Source organism: Amphiura filiformis, chromosome 2 (assembly GCF_039555335.1).
Source record: "Amphiura filiformis chromosome 2, Afil_fr2py, whole genome shotgun sequence".
In the NCBI taxonomy this organism is placed as follows: domain Eukaryota; kingdom Metazoa; phylum Echinodermata; class Ophiuroidea; order Amphilepidida; family Amphiuridae; genus Amphiura; species Amphiura filiformis.
This window is the reverse complement of record NC_092629.1, coordinates 34856968-34877166: the sequence shown is the minus strand read 5'-3', so window position 1 is coordinate 34877166 and position 20199 is coordinate 34856968. Positions and strand designations below refer to the sequence as shown.

At 39.1% G+C, this 20199-nt stretch overlaps 1 protein-coding gene across 1 annotated transcript in view; it reads left to right on the top strand.

Annotated features, from left to right (window-relative positions):
* The first annotated feature begins 2780 nt into the window (after positions 1 to 2780).
* Positions 2781 to 20199, top strand: part of LOC140146127 (uncharacterized) — an 82968-nt gene continuing 65549 nt past the window's right edge. Inside the window, exons 1-5 of the mRNA XM_072167883.1 lie at positions 2781 to 2882; positions 11372 to 11441; positions 12959 to 13086; positions 15780 to 15936; positions 17369 to 17431. Of these exons, the coding sequence (XP_072023984.1) occupies positions 2865 to 2882; positions 11372 to 11441; positions 12959 to 13086; positions 15780 to 15936; positions 17369 to 17431 (436 nt within the window). The 5' untranslated portion in view covers positions 2781 to 2864. The remainder of the gene's footprint in view (positions 2883 to 11371; positions 11442 to 12958; positions 13087 to 15779; positions 15937 to 17368; positions 17432 to 20199) is intronic.

Sequence of the window (20199 nt, the reverse complement as noted above, 5' to 3'; positions counted from 1 at the left end):
ATTATTTTATTAAGGTGTCTTTAAGAGCTTTTAAGGCGTCCCATTTTACCCCACTGCAAGATTTTTCTGTAACAGAGGCTGGGGTAAAATGGGACAGCTGGGGTAAAATGGGACGCCATTGATTTACTATGGGACTTTTTTTGTTGGGGCAAAATGGGACAGTTTGAGTTAGCACACAGTAAATCAATGGCGTCCCATTTTACCCCAATTTGGCATATTTCTAAAAGAAAGCTTTTCTTATAATTTTCGAAGAAAAAAAGTTACAATTTTTGTCTTATTTAATTGAAAGGGTAGCTTAGGGGTGGTGCAATAATTATGTGTACCCCGGGGGGTGAATTATAGGGGGGCAAAGATTTTTGGCAGGCCAAAAGGGGGGGCAAGCATTTTTGGCAGGTCAAAAGGGGGTCAAGCGATTTTTGGCAGGTCGAAAGGGGGGGCAAGCAATTTTGGCACAGATATTTTGGGCACCGTTTCTATATTATGCCCTAAAAAGGTGTAGGAAAACGCTACGAACACGTTCAAATATGCAAAATTTCCTGCTCGCTGCGCTCGCATTATATGTTAAGACAATTTAAGGTTTTAAATTCGGGTTCCCCAAAATCTTGCATGTGTAGGGGGGGCAAAGATTTTTTGGCACGTCAAAAGGGGGGGGCAAAGGTTTTTGGCACGTCGAAAGGGGGGGGCAAAGATTTTTGGCACGGCCAAAGGGGGGGCAAGCGATTTTGGCAGACCATTTTGAGAATTCACCCCCGGGGTACACATAATTATTGCACCACCCTTAGAAGTTATTTTTAATTTGAGAAACACTAATCCGGACCATTGATTCAGATATTGAGCCACAAGTCGTGACCTCTGCTTAGACATGACAAAAAATGGAATACTTATTTTGATGTGTTAGCTTATCTCCCTCAGAAGTTCCTGTTTAATGAAGAATGGTACTTTTAAACGGTTTGAAATATAAATAGACATTATATCAAAGTTATTTTGTTGCAAAAATGGGCAAAATGTGACTATTTTAAGGTATAAAAGTATTTCCGAAATTACTGTCCCAAATTACCCTGTGTCCCAATTTGCCCCAAGTTACCCTAGGCCTAGAAGGGAACCCTAATGTCATAAAAAAGAGAAAATTAGAAATATTATTGCTTTTGTTTGGAAGCAGTGGTTTTAAAACTCTGAAAAGTGCCCAAAGTTACCCCATTTTACGGTACCAATAGGGCATTGGCCCTAATATAGAAATGGTGCCCAAAATATCTGTGCCAAAAATCGCTTGACCCCCCTTTCGACCTGCCATAAAATGCTTCCCCCCCTTTGGCCTGCCAAAAATCTTTGCCCCCCTATAATTAACCACCCGGGGGTACCGGGTACACATAATTATTGCACTCTAATTTCCTTTATCAAGTTTAATAGGCTATTAGCCTCTCTATCTGTGCATATTTCAAGAATTGCAGAAGAACTTTAAAATGGAGGTGAATAGGGCCTAATAAAAAAATTAAAAAAAACCCAGCAATTAATGATAGTAGGCTATAATACTTTATAGGTTACACTGTTAAAACACGAATTAAAATGTTTAAACTTGTTGGTTAAAACAAGAACCATGAAGGTGAAGCACACATTTGTTGGTTAACCTGAATAACCAACAGCTGTTGGTTATAATTATGATTGGTTAAACTTTTCATTCATTTGTTAGTCAATTCTGTCATTTTACATAACATGGGTAGATTTGTTGAAGTTAAAGCTATAATAGGCCTAATATGATCCGCTTTAAACATGTTAAAGGGGCATTTCGTGATCCACAGCCTCATCCCCCACTTTTCTCAAAAAAAGTTGAGATTTTTATATCACTGGAAACCTCTGGCTACATAATGTTTATGTACAAAATATTTCTTGCAGATTAATTCGTTTTGCAAAGATATCGTAAAATTTGAATTTCGTTCTGGTGCACCAGAACGAAATTACAACGCATTGTCTATGGAGCAGTGTAATACACATAAATCATGCATAACTCGCAAACGCAAAATCGGAATCAACTGAAATTTTGGGAATAAGCTTTTTTCGTGGATAGGCCTATGTACTGAAAAATGTCATAAAAAGAGGATGATAGGATCACGAAATACTCCTTTAAATGATTGGTCAACTTTTTTCAAAAAAATTTTACACAGCCGAGTCTGTCACCATTTGACAGCAGCGCCCGGCAGCAGCGTTGCGTTGCGATGCCAACACTCTCGTATACTTCCACAGTTCACCATTGATGTACAGAGACTGGTTATAAATTAGAACTTTGCCCTAAAAGTAAAGCTGAATTTATACTCGATCGCCGAGCGATGCGATTAATCGCTTTTGAAAAAGCGATTTGCAATCGCCGAATTTTGCGATGCATCGCCCGTCGCTTTTGCATTTATACTTTTCACGGCGATAGCGATTGCAGACGGCAATTAAAATATTCGAAATGCCACAAAATACATTTTTAAAACATCAGTTGCTGTCAATAATTATTGCTTTGAATTAATTCATCATCAAAAGTTAAAAATCGAGAAAGGTAAATTATCAGCAAAATAATAGATCCAGTTGGTTGTATATGATTGGTTGACGCATTCACGTGTCAAGCGATATCGCTGGGAAGTTGAGATTTCTTCAACTTGCAAAAGCGACGTCGTTTTTGCCTCCGCGATTTGAATCGATTGATCGGCTTGACGCTCTGGAAATGTAAGTAAACATTGAGCATGCGTGAAAATCGCTTTTCTGCAAAAGCGATTGAGTATAAATTCAGCTTTACACTATAATTGATTGAGAATGGATCATAGGTCTGTGTTGACGGGATCGGGAGTTTAAAATTGACATAGAATTTTGTTTTTGTCCTTATAAACATGCGTATCACTTCACAGGTTGGTAAAAAACGTGTTGGTATTATTAACAGGATAAGGAGGGTGTGTAAATTGGTGTAATTTAGCTGCATTTTCGCTTCAGACTTTAACAAGTAGAGCTGAGTCAAAGGTTCCAAATTTTGCACCCAATTTTAAATAGCATTGTATTTTTAGCCTGCAGGGTCTGTGCAATAATTATGAATGAGCCCCGATGAGCATATTGCTGAAGGGTATTTTCCAGACTTGTAGTCGAGTCACTGAAAGTCGAGTCCGAGTCGAGTCGAGTCATCGAGCCCTCGAGTCTCGAGTCGAGTCGAGTCATGAAGGCTTCGAGTCCGAGTCGAGTCGAGTCATTTGAAGTTTTCAGTCGAGTCGAGTCGAGTCGAGTCAGGCCATTCTGTCGAGTCGAGTCGAGTCGGATATATTTTGTCGAGTCATTTCGAGTCACTTCACGTTTTATATGCTCATGATACCAGCTGTCAACTTGATAGCCCAATTTGCATGAATTTGTACTTTTTTGAAATTAAAATCCCAGTGAGAGTACATAATATTAATTTATGAATCTATGTGCTCCATCCAGTGCATTGTGGAAATCAGTAATCAGTCATACTTGTAGTATTGCCATTAGGACCCGCCATGAGTATGGGTGCGGGTGCGTGTCCCGGACCACGCAGTACTTACGGGTACGGGTCCCAGGCCATGGGTACGGATTTCAGGTCATGGGTAAGGGTACGGGTACGGATCCCTAGCCATGAGTATTCAGTCGGGTCCATTCCAAAATAGGGTGCGAGTACGGGCACGGAGCCATGGGTGGGTACAGTATGGGTACGGAAATTGGGACTCGAGTACGGGTACTGGTCCAGTAGTGTTATGGAAATTGGGCCTTCAAGTACTTGTAAGGGTCCTATTATGGGTATAAACAAATTAATTAATCAAGTACAAAAGAGATCAAATATTGGTGGTCATAGTGAATCTAGCCTAAAGGTGGCATATTTTGGGATGCAAGTGAAAAAACTATGTCTATGTACAGTATGGACAGCCAGACTGTGCAATACTAGTTTCAACATATATTTAGCAATGATTTAGCTTTCGAGTCGTATTATGCACATCTGGATAATTATATCCATGTTTTATTAATATTTCAAAATTCATATACATCCCAAATTTCTGTATATGGTAAGAACCTCTCTATTCATTTGACTCAGATGCACAAGCCCAAGCCTGGGCACAAGAAGTACATGTGGCTGGTGGAAATGCTCACACCAGTCAGTCACATTGCAATGTAGTTCTTCATGTGTGCAGCATGTAGAGGAGTGTATTTGGATGGGGAATAAAGTGATCAGTCATTGTGTGAATGAGACATGTAGCATACATGTAGGGGTGTGTGCACAGGCTGTTGAACAATGACATGTGTGTAGCATTCATGTACATTTTTAACACACAAATAAATTAGAAGTACTGGTATTTGCAAAACATTAAACTGTAGTGCCAGGATAGTGAGGATATACACTCAAATAACACACTGCACGCTACTTATACCATGGTTACAACAGACTTGAGAAAAAAGCTAAGATTTTCTGTGGGACTCATCAGACCCCCAGCATAGACCATAATGTCATAGGGCCTACTTTCAAACCATGAACTAAAAGGATTTATTTTACAAGGATTTTAATTTCATGAGTGGGCTAAATTCACAAGAGACTAAAAAAAAAAAAAAAAAATGAGCACAGGTGAAATTAAAAAGGTAATTGTATTATGAAAGTCAGATTGAAATTCTTAAGCTTACTTATTAAAATCATTAAATCAATATCAAAATTTAGCACAATGGTGATCTGTGAAAACGAAAATGGTGGATTTTGACAATTTGCAAATGAAAAAAAGTCCTCACAAAATTAATTGTTATATTAACAGGCATGAGAATGAATCTTCGGGGAAAATCCTGAAAATATCAGTCAAGTTAGCTCAATCGATAAGGCGTTCGACTATGGTGCAAGAGGTTGCGGGTTCGAACCCTGGCTGGTGCCTAGTACGCTCTCGTGAAAAATTGAGTTAGCTTGAAATTCCCCTGGACAAGGAACTCACTGCTAATTTGTCTCGTTGTAACCCGTACGAAACTCGGGGAGCTGATCCTGGTTGCGATGGTTTTATGTGGAATGTCTAGGGTGTGCGCTCTTGAATGAACAATTGGGCAAAAATAGCTCAAAACAGCCTGAAAATTAACAAATTTGAGCACAAAATTTGAATTCAGAAAAAATCCTGCAAATTCTCACTCCTGTGTTAAATTGTTTACAGGTTACGAATAAATACCACCATGTAAAATCAATTACTTACAATATTGTGTAAAACAACAAGAACTGAAGTATGTGTACTACTACAATTGACCTACATGTACTTATGAGTGATGACCACTTTTGACAATCAACTCAAAACACTTCTGACAATGATCAATAATAATCTTTGATCAATTTTTTAACATTGATGTGTTTTAAGATGATGTACAAATGTATAACAATGTTGATTGATTGAATCTCAGACCATTCATGTTACCATGTAAATTGTTTGTTGTTTGATGTAATAATGTTTGTAATATGTGATGCGATCAAGCAAAATCAGTCGGAACTCGGAAATAATAAATTTTCAGTTTCTTATAGGATAGAAAAAAGCATTTACAAAGCTGCATTTTGCAGAAAACCCCATTGAAATTTAACAACCAGTTCCAAAGATATAAGCAATTAAAGAGTTGCCAAAACAATAAGAAACAAAAGGAAAAAGAAACAAAATCTTTTGGCAACCCTGGCACCAAGTACATGTACGTAGGGATGTGAGAGAGGCTCCCAGCTGGTATAGTAAGAGCCCACTTTGTAAAATATAAGAATCATTCACACACTGAGATATGTGGAAGAATACATGCAGATATTATTAGAAATCTTAAGGTATAATTTATATTTTCGAGTCATTTTTAAAAAGTCGATTCAGCCATACTGACTCGAGTCACAAGCCTCGAGTCATCGAGTCGAAAGTCATCAAATTTCGAGTCGAGTCGAGTCATCGAGTCATCAACCCTCGAGTCGAAGTCGTCGAAGTCGCCTTGCCTCGAGTCGAGTCATCGAGTCACCAAAACTCGAGTCGAGTCGAGTCATTTCGAGTCGAGTCACTACAAGTCTGGTATTTTCATATTTTTTGGACCATTTCAATTCTCGCTATTCGCAATAAGGGCGCCGCCAGCGGTTTGCGATGTATCAAAATACGAGCGTGACTACCGTGATGTTGGAAATTTGGCGCTAACAACGCGTACGGCGCACAGTTCATTCATAAATTTCCACTCAGCAACAACATATCGCCTTAGCAGCCAATCAGAGACAGAGACAAGTGCGTGCAACGCAGTAAATACGCGATGTATCCTTACAAATACAATACGCGCTCGTCAAAGGTTTACTGCATTTTAGTATAGTCTAGAGCAGTCAGAAGGGGAGGGTCAAGTTTAGAAGAAATGAAATAAAATACCCCCTGAGAAGTAAGAAACTTTTGCAAAATGAAGACCTAGGCCCTAGGCTAAATAGAACTTAAGCAATTTGGTGGGCCATTTTGGCACTATAGTATTAGTGTGTAAATTTTTAGTTTGAAAAAAAAAACATGAAAATTTATGAAATGAGCAGTCCATGATGAACTTGTGAAGCCTTTCGTGAGCGGCAAGTTTTCCCTATTAGTACCGTATTATGCCTTTTATGGTAAATTGTGTTTGGCAAAATCGAAAGCAGAAGTGAAAGTGGCTATTTGTTTAGGCCCATGAAAGTCAATTTCGAGTTTATCGTCGTTTTTTTCCAGGTTGGTGAGGTGACTTTTTCATTATTTCATTAGATTTCATTATTGACCTAAAATGCGTGCTGATTTAAAGCCAAACTCATGTTACATGTTTTTATATGGGGTAGGGACTAGAAAAGTTAGAAAAGAGCCTGGTTTTGCTTCCAAGTTAAGAATTTATATGTTTTACACACAAAAATATATGTTTCCAATTGCTAAAACTGGTGAAAACACTGATACATGTACGTTGAAAATAATGAATTATTTTGGCATTTTTGAAAATTTGACGCGGGTATTTTTGGTTTCCAAAAAATGACGCGGGCGGGGGACGATAAACTCGGAATCGACTTTCACGCGCCTTATCCACTACGCAGGAGGATGTTCCCTCCTCGGAACTTGGAAAATTTGGTGTGGTGAACGTTGTGCATTCTCTAAATTCAGTAAATTTCCTTTGTCAGCCTGTGTAATTGAATGGGATTATTTTGAAATTTAAAGATGCTTAAAATATCACAAACCGGGGGGGGGGGGGTTGGGGCTCACTCCCATTGTGGCCTGTAGACCATCCGCGATAATAAATACGCGTAAAAAGGGCAGGTAACCGAAAAACCCACCAAAATGAAAGCTCCTGATTGGCTATTGATGATGTCACGGCTTGTGTGACATCCCGTCGCCGCGGTCGTTCTCATCGCTTCGCGACTCGCTGCTGTCGTGGCTTCGCCGCTCCCTTCCCACTTGACAAGGATCGTCGGGAGGGATAGTGAGTCGTCTTTGACAAAGACTAGGTCAACAGAGCAATTAAGTTTGACATATTAATTTTATTATCATAATTTAAAAATTATGATAATATGTCCTCCCATAGAACTGCACGTTAAATGGCCAAAATAACCAGTGGGGTTTCTTTCACTAAACCTTGTTATTTCAACTTAAAATGGACAGCAACCCTTCCCGCCTATTATTACTACAGTAATATTATTTCAACATTTTGAATAAAGAATAACCAAATTTAAATTTGAAGGAAATCGTACATTAAAGGCCCATTCAGTGATTTGCTCATCCGGACGATCGTAAAAATCATCTAAATTCAGATTTTGGTACCTTTGTTATTTGTCATAGATGTGCTAAAATAGCCTGTGAGCAGGGGCGGCGCCAGGGTATTTTGATAGGGGGGGCAAAACAATTTTTGAAATTTGTTATGCGGCGCGACAGCGCCGCCCATCGCGCTTATGCTGACAGAGGGTGTCTGAGGGGGATGTGCCCCCTCAGAATTTGGAATTTATTTTAAAATGAAAGCACAAATGAAGCCATTTGATGCACCTTTTTCGGGTTATTTATTTATTTTCCAACCGCATATTTTTATGGATTTCATTCACGGGCCCGACTTTCAGCCCGCTGGTTTTAGGCATGGACCTACTCAATTAGTAAATCCAGCACCTTTTGGCAACAAAATAAGTTCATTGTACAAATGTGCACGAAGTGAAATATGGTGGAAGTTAAACAAAAGTCGCTACAAGCGCGAAAAAAAAATTGGCACTTTTAGGCTAAAATGGCCAAATATGAGGTTACTTTGTTCAGAAACCCACATACAGGCATCAACATTAGGGAATGATTGTATGGACCATCTACCCAGCAAACACAAAACGTTTATAAAACGTTTTTGTTAGGTTCTGGTTAGGTCTTTTACGTCTTCGTCTTCCAAAACGTGTTTAAAAGCGTGTTTAAAAGCGTTGCGATTTGGTTATAATGTTGAAGCTTTAATTTCGTTTTATTTGTAAGTTCACAGGGCGTGTTGTGAAGCGTTATAAAATGAAACGTTATTTCGCGACGATGTATAAAACATTCGCCTGCAACTTTCTCAAAACATATTGTGCTGACGTCTGTTAAACGTTTCTTTATCAATAGAATATTGAAATGTACAATAGAATGTAGGCCTAAAAGAAGAATTTAAATTCTACAAGTAGAAATTTGATTTTAATTTATTCATAAGCGTGTACAAATGACGCGTTTATTTGCATTTTGCATAGGCCTATGGAGTCAATATATTAAATAATTATTGCGATTTTGTATTTATATACTCATGCATAAATAGTTCTATAGGCCTATATGTACACGTAGAACGCATAAACATTTCAAAAAGTGAAAGGGAAGTTAAAGATTTCAAATGGTCCCATGAAAACGGTGTATATGTGCCTACACTTTCACTTTGTGTCTTGACCTCAAGAGCAAGACTATAATAGCACCCACGCAGAATATGGAAAGAATGCAACAGGTTGAACTTGACCTTAACGGTCACTCACCAAAGCAGTACAGTACTGTGTACAACGTGTATGTATCAACTGCATTATTATGTATGCCGGAATCTCACTGTAACACATGGCTCCGGGAATAATTCCTCTATATTATCAAAGCATCAACGTTTTCCAAGAAGTGACATTTTCAGGTAGGCCTATAGTGATGTTTTTTTCCTTGATTTGTGTTACCGACTAACCACTTCCCTGTGAAAACGGAAAGTGTGTTGTAGTGTTTGTAATGCAAGTTTCTGCTTATCGTGTATATTTTTCCGGGATCATGCGGATATTCCTGCCGGTAAAATAAAGAACCTGCTGTTGCTGTCGAACACGTAACTGTTGAGGTCATACGTATTACCTTTGGTGTGAATACTATCATCATCATGGTAGACGTATCACTACAAACGGTTCTCGTGTTTATACTACAGTTTTCGTCCGGAGTTTTCGTCACTTGGTCACTGTAAAACTGCCATGGACCGCGTTTTTCTTCTAGAAGCCGGACCTATAGTTTTGTATATTATGTATGATATTTTTGGTACTTTTGTAAAGTGTACTAATAAAAGTTTTCAATACGTCATTATAACGTTCTAAATATGTAGTAGAAACGTAACATAAGTGAAAAAAAAAAATAAAAACAAAATATACAATACGTTTTTACGTTCCTATAACGTTTTCATATATCACGTTCGATTGCGTGCTCCAACGTCCGACACGTTTTCTGTAGGTCCTGGATACGTCCTGGGTGACAGAAAGAAAGGTTTTTAAACGTTCTTTACGCCAGGCGTTTTAGAACGATCTCTTAATAACGTTTTTAGAACGTAAAAACCTTCAACAAAATTACGTGTTTAAAATGTTTTATCGAAACGTCTAGAAAACGTCAACGGTATTTTCTCAGAACGTTTTGAGAACGTTATTTGGTTAGCTGGGTACCCTATCAAAATATTGGGGGGGATTTATGCCCCACACCCGGGTCGGATCTCTACGCCTCTGGTCGCAACGCGGTGTATGTTAAGTCAGTTGCATTGTATGTGATATGCCGGGTTTTTTTTATTATAAATTTGCACGATAAAATTGTATGAAAGGGGGGGGGGCCTTAAGGTTGGAAATATTTCAAACTGAAAGCCGTAATCAGGAGCGTAGACGGGAGGGATTATCGGCACCTATGATCACTAAAAGCCCAAAACACCACTTTGCGAGCGTAGCGAGCGAAAAAAACCCTGTTTTTTATGCTTTTTCAGTTAGAAAAGGACAAAATTTGCCCATTCGCGAGTGTAGCGAAAAAAAAAAAAACTAGGTTCTTTATGAGTTGGGAGAAAAGGCAAGAGAAGCCATGTGACTTTTATGGGGAAAATTTGCGAAAATGGGCCCAAAATATAAAAACCAACGACTTTAAAACCGCGTGTAGGTCAGCATTTCACAAGGGGCAAGATGTCCGAAGGGGGAGTTTCCTCCTTCTAACCATGGCCAGGGAGGGAATGACTCCTTTTCTTTTCTCCTCCTCTCTTTCTCTCCCTCTCTTTCTCTCTCCTTCTTCTCTTTCTCTTTTCCTTCCTTTTACCTCTTTTTTGAAAATCATAGGGGGGGCAATTGCCCCCCTTGCCCCCCCTGTGGCGCCGCCCCTGCCTGTGAGTGGTTCAGCCGAAAGTCATGTATTTAAGACAAAATAAGACATTTTACACGAATCTGCAATTTAGATACTGACAGTATCTAAATTAGCTACGTGTATTTGAATGGGGCTCAACTTCGTCAGTACTGTTGTTTTCTTTGTTTCTTGCCAAATTTGTCATTTCAAAAATACCAAATGACAATTTGAATGACTTATCCTTCACTTTATTCGGTAATCGCTCCTAGTTTATTTTGTCAAATCCAAGATTTTGAATAAAATGCAAGAACCATTGTTTAATTATATTACGATGGAAATTTTTAATGTCAAACCTGTGTATGATGTTCATAAAAATGACGGTCAATCCTCGCAGAATAGGAGAGTAACAGGAGTTGTACAGTACACTCACTACTAGCTACTACTTTCAGGTTCAGCCAGAATGTTCAAGTTTAATATTATTAAAAGTGTCAGAGGCTCAGAGCAGGTGGTATGCAATCTAAATTCAGTAAATTTCCATTGTCAACCATGTAATTGAATGGTATTATTTTGACATTTTAAAATGCTCGAAATATCACTTGCAACAATAGGCCTATGTTAATAAATAACATATAAATACAAGCTAAAACCGTTGGGGTTCGATAATGAACCCCACAAAACTAACCGAGTATATATGGAAAATACGGCCGAGCGGTTTTGCCAGCTCTCTCCGACCATCATGCCACTCGCCGCCTGGTGTCTAGAGTAACATTCCTGGTAAACCCATGCTGATACACATACAATCGTATACATCTTTTCCTTTAAATTTTTTTTATTTCTTTCAGTTGTTACGATCGAGAACCAAGTGCTCCTTGAATTCTATAGAGTATGTTGACCTGTCCAACTTATCCATTGGTAAGTCAAAATGGGCTATTACACTTGAAATCCATACACCCCTTGGGAAAGATATGACCTTAATCTCCCACACAGGGAGTGTGAATTTCAAATGGGGCTACCTGAATGAGTGACTTTTTAAAATTTGGATTTCAACTGGAATAGTCCTTCTCATTGAAGGAGATTTTGAAATTCCAACCAAATCCAAAATATTCCAAACATTTTCATCCACAAAAAGCAGGGGACGGGTCGATTTAGCCGCTGGCCCTGGCCAGTAGTATTCTCGTTGGGCCAGGAGATTTTCCGTCTGGATGGCCCAGTATTAAGCCAATTGGGATTTTGGCGTAATTATGAATTTATGATGTTAGTATGTTACAATATTAGAAACACAAATGAAGTAGAATCTGGGCCAGTGGATTTGCCCTTGGCCAGCTGGAAACCTGCCCAGCTAGCTCCAAGGCCTTTCCCCCCTTTGCCCCCCCCCCCTGGTTTACGCCACTGTGAGTCAAACAAAGAACACCAACTGAGCAGCCAGAATGTCTCAAAACTCTCATTTGTGGAGCAGGGTTTTCTTTAAGCATTTTGCTGAAGGGGTATTTTCACAATTTTGGACCCTTTCAATTGTGAATTTTTGCTCTAAAGGGGTCCAAAACCTTGCCCAAGGGATATTTTTATAATATTATTTTTGAACACTTTTTTTATTTATGTGTGTGTTTTTGGAGCAGTGATGGATCTAGAGCAGTCAGAAGGGGGAGGGGGCAATTTTTAGAAGAAAAGAAGAAAATGTAAAAACATGCCCCTCTAAGAAGTAAGAAACTTTTGCAAATAGAAGACCTAATTGAAGCGATTTGGCGGACCATTTTGGCACTATTAATGTGTTAAGTTTTAGTTTTAAAAAGCAGCAAATTTGTAAAATGAGAAGTCCATGAAGCCTTTCGTAGATGGCAAGTTTTCCATTGGTAGGCCTATAAATTGTGTTAAACATAAATTGGCAAATGTCAAAAGCACAAGTTAAAGTGCCCATTTGTTTATTCACTACGTGTCCCCCCCCCCCCTCAGAACTTGGAAAAATTTGCAAAATGAAGACCTAACTGATGCGATTTGGTGGACCATTTTGGCACTATTACTGTGTAAAATTTAAGTTTTCAACAGTTGAAAAAGCTGAAAATTTGTGAAATAACAGTCCATGAAGCCTTTCATGTGCACGTTTTCTCTATTATTGATTTATCGGAAAATAGCCCAATTTTTTACCTTTCCCAAAAAATTGTGGGAAAATTTGTAAAAAGCAAGCAAGACAATTTGGGTTAAATTCTGCCAAAATTTTTTGAAAATTGAGTATATTGGTGGGTCCACTTTCAAATTTTCAGTGGCACACCTCTACCAAGAAGCTCCAAAACCAAAGTTGAATACCCCAGGCCTGAATGGGTGGTTGGAATTGAAATATATACCCCCTGTGAGAAATTAATATGGATTTAAACAGAAATAGCCCATTTCTAGGTGAGTCACTGACCATATTCATTTGATTTGATGATTGACAGCTTTCCTCGAGAAATTACAACAATGCCCCAAACTACAGACACTGATCCTGAGAGGCAATGCAATAGAAATAGTACACAATTTGGAGTCATGTCATCAACTATGGCGACTGGACTTGGGTAATAACAAGGTAAGCAAAGCCGCGGTTCATAATTGAAGACCAAATTAAAATGACTAGTTTGCGTATGACATCGATGTCAACTGGACTAAAAATATGGTACTGCGCAGGTCAGCAACCAATCACGTCGCAACTTCAAAGACGCAAAGTCGTCTTTTTAATTCGGTCTTCAATTATAGAAGTAGCACCTGCTCACATGTAGTGGTGAGTTAGCCTGAATCCTAATGGCGCCAGTGCCTTTTTTTACCCACAATCCTTCACTAGCATAAGTATTCGAAGACTGGAGGATCTACAATCTTGGCGGAAAAGGTTGCCACACCAAAGCATTAATTGGCCAACATCCACCCCTGCCCCCCCTATTGCAATGCTAGCCACATTAAGGACCATTTAGATCATTTCAACCCCGGGGGGGGGGCCTCTCCCTAAGAAATGGTATACGGGGATGCTCAAAGGTTTTGAGGTGCATTTTCATCGATTTTGGTATACCAATGGGGTGGTTTTGAAGTTGTTTCGGGTATATTAATGACCCCTTATTTCTGTGATGGTATTGAGATGGGCTGTTGTAAGTTTTTGGTTATATTGATGATATAATGATGGGTCACCATTACTGTAAAAATGGTATAGAGATGGGTTGGTTAACTGATAGAAGCGAGGTATAGTGATCGGGTGTTTTTTTGCACTATACAGGTATAGAGATGGTCAACATTCAGAAGTCTACTTTTAGCACCCCCGTACAAATATTTTCCAAGAGGCCCCCCCGGGATTTCAACATTCTCCACAACTCTCAACATGGTTTTCGGAAGAGGAGAGGATGCGACACACAGTTAGTCTTGACCACCAATGACTTGACTTCATCCCTGGATAAAAACAATCAGGTAGATGCTGTCCTCCTCGACTTCTCCAAAGCTTTTGATAGAGTCTCCCACACTCGTCTTTTATTGAAACTGAAGCATTATGGTATCACTGGTGACATACTTGGTTGGTTGGAAACGTTTCTCACTCAGCGTAAACAACGTGTCACCTTAGACGGCAAGCTGTCTTCAACTTATGTATCGTCCAGCGTACCACAAGGTACTGTGATAGGGCCGTTATGTTTTCTTGTCTATATAAATGACATGCCGGACTGCGTTTCCATGGGCACTAAAGCCAGCTTATTTGCCGATGATGCCCTCGTCTACAGGGAATTGAACAGCAGTGAGGACTCCATCCAGTTTCAGAAAGACCTAGATGCCCTAACAAAATGGGGCCACTCTTGGCAGATGACCTTTAACACCGAGAAATGTTATACCATGCACTTCACAAACAAAATTTCTCCTGTTACAACACCATACAAACTTTGTGGTAACACACTTAGTACAGTTGACTCATATCCATATTTAGGCATTCAATTCAATTCTGACATGAAATGGAGCAATCATATTAATAATGTCACAAACAGCTGCAAAAGGGTTATTGGGGTTGTCCGCAGGAATTTCAAATCCTGCTCCCGTGATATTAAATCTAAATTGTACCTCTCCCTGGTACAACCAAAATTAGAGTATGGCTCTGCCGCATGGCACCCAATTACAAAACAAGATTCTCACAGGCTTAATATGATCCAACGGTCTGCGGCTAGAATGTGTATGAATGACTATTCAAGGGAGTCAAGCGTCACTGAAATGCTGAAAGATTTGAAGTGGACCAGCCTTGAGAATAGGCGCATTATCACGCGGCTCATCCTGATGTTTAAGATTTCACATAATCTAGTTGATATTGACTGGAAAGACCACCTCACCAATGTTTACTTAAAAATACCCATGCTCTGTCCTATCAACGACAACAATCAAGAACTTGCATCCGGGAACTAAGTTTCTTCCCATGGACAACCAAGGCCTGGAATGACTTGCCCCGCCCCATGGCATATTGGATTCAACTAAACTCACAAGCTTCAAGACAGAACTTGTTAAACTTCTGGACACAAATTTCATAGCCCTCAACAAACCCAGTCACTCCAACAATTAGGTCATTTATAGGTCAAACCCTCTGATGTGATGTAGGCTTGTCCTGCTTAATCGGAGTACAGCATCCAGATCCAGATCCAGATCCAATGTTGATTTGTTGTCATCATGTCTACATTTCAGTCTCCCAACATTGAAAGATGGGAGGGGGGTGGGGAAGGGGAGGGTCTAAAGTGAGTGTGCATTTTTTTTCAACTATTATACAAAGATAATGCGGTACTGTGCTGTGACATATTTAGCTCTGGTGATTGCTTTATTTTAACACCAGCATGTGCTGGTGTGGCAACAAATTTTCGCCAAGGTTGTAGTCTAGTGGTGAGTAGCTGTTACTGTCAGGCATGTTTTATTTCAAAAATACCTGCTCTAATAGAAAAAGTACACAATTGGAGTCATGTCATCAACTATGGCGACTGGACTTACATGTAGGTAATAATAAAATAGCAAAATTGGGCGAAAAATGTCAAAAATTGTGATAAATATACCCCCAAATCATGAACTTTCTTTGAAATTTCTTAAAAAAGGATCCAAAAATCAATTGCAGAGGGGATTAAGGTCTACTTTTGGCCAGAATGAAGGTTTCTCTTGAAAAGGTCTACATTTTAAAAATCTACACCTACCTCAAAAAAATTCTGGCTACCGGCCTGCCCTCTTAATTAAATCTGTGCAAATTCCTTAAAATAATTATAGTAATTGTTGATTTGTTTACAGATTTGCAACTTAGATGGACTGTCAAAGTTCATGGCTTTTGGAGAGCTAAACCTATCCAACAATGACTTGAACTGGGCTGAACTGAGGAAGATTAGGCATATGCATATACTACATCTCAGTCTCCATGGCAACAAGAGAATGGAAAAAGATCCTTATTGTGAGTATATGCTCTTAAAGAATGCCACATTACACATGTACTGCCCCTGAATACAGACAAATATACAACTAATTTGTTTGGGTTAAAAGAATATTATCATGTTTTGCCACATGAAACATATTGAAGTCACTTAATTTAGTTCTAACTGACAATGAAAGTCAAATGTTATTATAAATTTGGTCAATTTCTGGAAATAAGGGCCAAAAACATTTGTTTTTAGGGTGCTTTTTCGTGTCCTGTGACGATCCAACCAAAAGACTTGTACTAAGACTGATTTCAAGTTATGCATTCTAATTTTTGGAAAACACATTTTTAATCTTTTTTTATAACCAATGCAATTATCACTCTCACTTCCACCTGTTTTTTCAAGTAATGGCTTTAAGATAATTGTCATTCAATTGGCGAATTATTACTGACTATCAGGGGCGCATTATTGGCCCCCCTTTCGTTGGGGGAGGGTTGAAAAATCTGCTTACGTTTGTAAAAAACAAGTTAAAATATCTGTCAACATTGATCTTTAGAGTTGGAATTCTCAACAGTTCACACTTACATTTCATGGAGGGAGGGGGATGGGGGTAAGCCCAAGGGGTAAGCCTCCTAACGAAAGCACTATAGGACTATACAACTTTTGTTCACCCTAAAGCCTTCATTTGAGAATTTAATATACAATGATTTTATTTGAATTTTAAGAAAGTGTGGCCTAATCATGTTTGTGTGTCACTCATGGAGAGGAAGATAGTGTATTGCGCCATGCACCTGGTAAAATTGTTTTAAAAGTTGTGCGAATGGGGTCACCCCGTCAGTCTGAACCACCGTCAGTCAGAATTTGTAGGGTTAGGGTTAGAAACCCTAACCCTAAATATTTGGACTGATGGTGGTTCGGACTGACAGTTTTTTTGACTGACAGTGTTTCGGACTGTGACCATAACACACGCTAAGTGTTTTGTGCGCAACCTTTAAAGCCATATTATAACATTTGCTGAGGAAGACGCCCTCACTGAGTTTTGTAAATTCCTTTTTTACACGATTAAATTGTACTTTATTAAACCAATATACCCTGCATAAATCAAGACTCTAGGTGATGTAGTTTTGTCAAAATCCGAGATTTTGACTAAAACGCCGGAACCGATGTTCATAACACACAGTACGCATACATACGGCGTATGGACGGTGATATACACAACAAAGGGTCGTACCACAACATGACCGAAGGAGTGGTACGTATTGGCGACATGTGCGCTGGTAGTAAATTCAATTTACTTTGCTTTGCCGTAGTTGTTCGGCTCAAAAATAAAGGGGATATATCTGACAGTAAAAGCTAACATTTTATGGCAAAAAAATGCTAATCTATTTTGTTTGAAAATGTTATAATATGGCTTTAATGTTAAAGGCATTTTTAATAGTACTCTGTTATTGCATTATTTTCTTACAGATCGTATTCATGTTATCGATAGTCTGCCTAACGTGTGGGTGCTTGATGGCAGGATTATTACATGTGAGTATACCATCAACAATATAGGGGACAAAAATATCTTACTATAAATAGGCTAATGTTGTATCTATCTATCTATCTATCTATCTATCTGGGTATGTCTATAAAGGCTCCGTCAGTTTCGATCCAAATGTCGCCAAATTCATACGGGAGATCAAGGAATATACCGAGGCGGTAATGCACTTTATTTGATTGAAAACGGTCAAGAATTGGCTGCAAAAACAGTGAAAATATGGGTAAAAACAGGTTTTTTATTATGAAAATCGGTTGTCAGCCTACTGGCGTCGCTGCAGCTGGCGGGTACAGCGTCAGCGCCGCGGCGTAATGCGCGACTACGCCAATGCGGCGAGCGGCGCAGAGCCACGCGACTTGCGAGCCAGAGACCAGTGGACATGATAATACGGAAAGAAGGAAAAGTAAAGAACAAAAAGGTACATGGACGGGTCACAGATTATGATAGCGGGTGAACACGTCCGCAGACACGCTATGAGAGGACGTAATAAATACGGGAAAAAGATGTGTGTTGTATAAACAACATGAAGCGGTACTATAAAGAAAAATAAAATTAAAATGAGGACAAAAAAGGTACGAGTAATAGGCCACCGGGTTAAAGTAACTAAATGAAACGGGAACAAAACAAAGAAGAAAAGAAACTAATCAGGAAATGTAAGAAAAAAAGAAGTTAAAATAATGAGAACAGAATTAAATAAAAAAACATGGAAACAGGAAATCACAAGCAGCAAATAAAAAATGAAGCTGAAAGGGAATTGTATAACAGATTTAGAAAATAATGGGAACGGGTTAAATAAATAAATAACACGGAAACGGAAAATCACAAGCTAAGCAGAAGAAACTAAAAAAGAAAATGTAAGAAGAGACAGATTTAGATAAATAAAATCTACCTTTTCAATGTTTCTACTAGTGTTGGCGATCCAACCCAAGATCGGATCTGCCGATCTCCGATCTGAAAATTAGCAGATCGGGCCGATCCGATCCCGATTCAGATTCCTTAAATGTTATTCTACAACCAGTACAAGTTCATTCAAGTCGGGCCCCAGTAATGTTAACGGTCAAAGCTTAATTCCCCAAACCTGTAACTATGTAATATGATGACCGTTTTTAGAGGTTTTCAAGTCAATATCAACCCAAATAAAATACCATTTTACACCCCAAGTCCCAGCGGTACTCACTCAGTGCCTCCGATTGTCGGAAGTTTAATCATTAATCCATTTCTCTTGATTGTTTTATTCTTCTTTCTTCTCCGCGAATCAACTTTGATTTGCGTGTGTACCAAGTTTAGCGAATCACTGCGCGAATTGATTCGATGACCCTGTAGCTAAATCAGCTCCATCGATATTATAATAATTTATGCATATGACGTATTGGGGAATACCGCGGAATTCCCATCCTGATTGGTTGTGCAGAGTTGTTTACAGAAAGAATTCACGTGTTCGGAGATTAAGAGATGAAATCGTCCGTGAGAGGAGGAATAAGATCTAGCGAATGTGCGCGATTCTAAAAATAACATGCCCTCAAATTCACCTTGGGAAACCCGACATTGAAGAGCGCACGTGTCGAGTGTTAAAGTGTTTACAAATTTTTCCCAGGGACGAACTGTACAGTCGGGAGTGTTGTCACTGAGTGGATAATATTATAAAATACAGTATGAAACGACATGATTCTTGTGGTGGTAACAACGTTTTTTGGAAATATATTGGCATTAAATAGTAGTAATGTTACATAAGAAAGTAATGGTAAGCTTAAAGAATTGTTGTGTACTTTTATTACTGTCAAGTTCAGAGATCGGTAAGCTAGATCGGCAGCTGATAGCTCATCTGCCGATTCAGATTTAAGGCCGATGCAGTCCATATCGGCACCGATCTCCGATTCACAGATCGGGATCGGCCAACACTAGTTTCTACCTGTTCAGTAATTCTTCCTGTTATAGTGAACGCTCCCATTTACTCATCTAGCGGGGACTTCGCGCGGGTATCCCGCTAGTCATAATAATTAGCACTGTGTCATAAACTAGGGTACAGGTGTGTTACATAGTGAAAAAGTGGTTCGGCCCCTGGGAAAAATTTGTAAACACTTCTTAACACCGACACGCGGCGCCTTCAATGTATCAAACATTTTACCTACAGGTACAGGTCTCATTTACTGAGCATTTTGACACAGTCTAAATAAAAATTTGAAGTTGCCGATCCGATTCATCCTCGATATGAGCATCGGCCTTGAATTTGAATCGGCACAGCTGCCGATCTCTACCGATCTCTTTGACAGTAATAAAAGTACACAACAATTGGTAACATTTAAATTTAATGCCAATATATTTCCAAAGACGTTGCAAGAATCATGCGCTTCAACTGTATTTTATAATATTATTCAGTGTGTTGGTCCCTGGGAAAAATTTAAACACTTTAACACTCGACACGCGGCGCCTTCAATGTCGGGTTTCAAGGTGAATTTGAGGGCATGTTATTTTTAGAATCGCAAGACAGCTTATTCCTCCTCACACGGACGATTTCATCTCTTAATCCGAACACGGAATTCTTTCTGTAAACAACTCTGCACAACCAATCAGGATGGGAATTCGCATGTATTCCCCAATACGCATATGCATAAATTATTATAATATCGATGGAGCTGATTTAGCTACAGGGTCATCGAATCAATTCAAGCGCAGTGATTCGCTGATTCATGGAGAAGAAAGAACAAGAGAAATGGATTAATGATTAAACTTCCGACAATCGGAGGCACTGAGTGAGTAA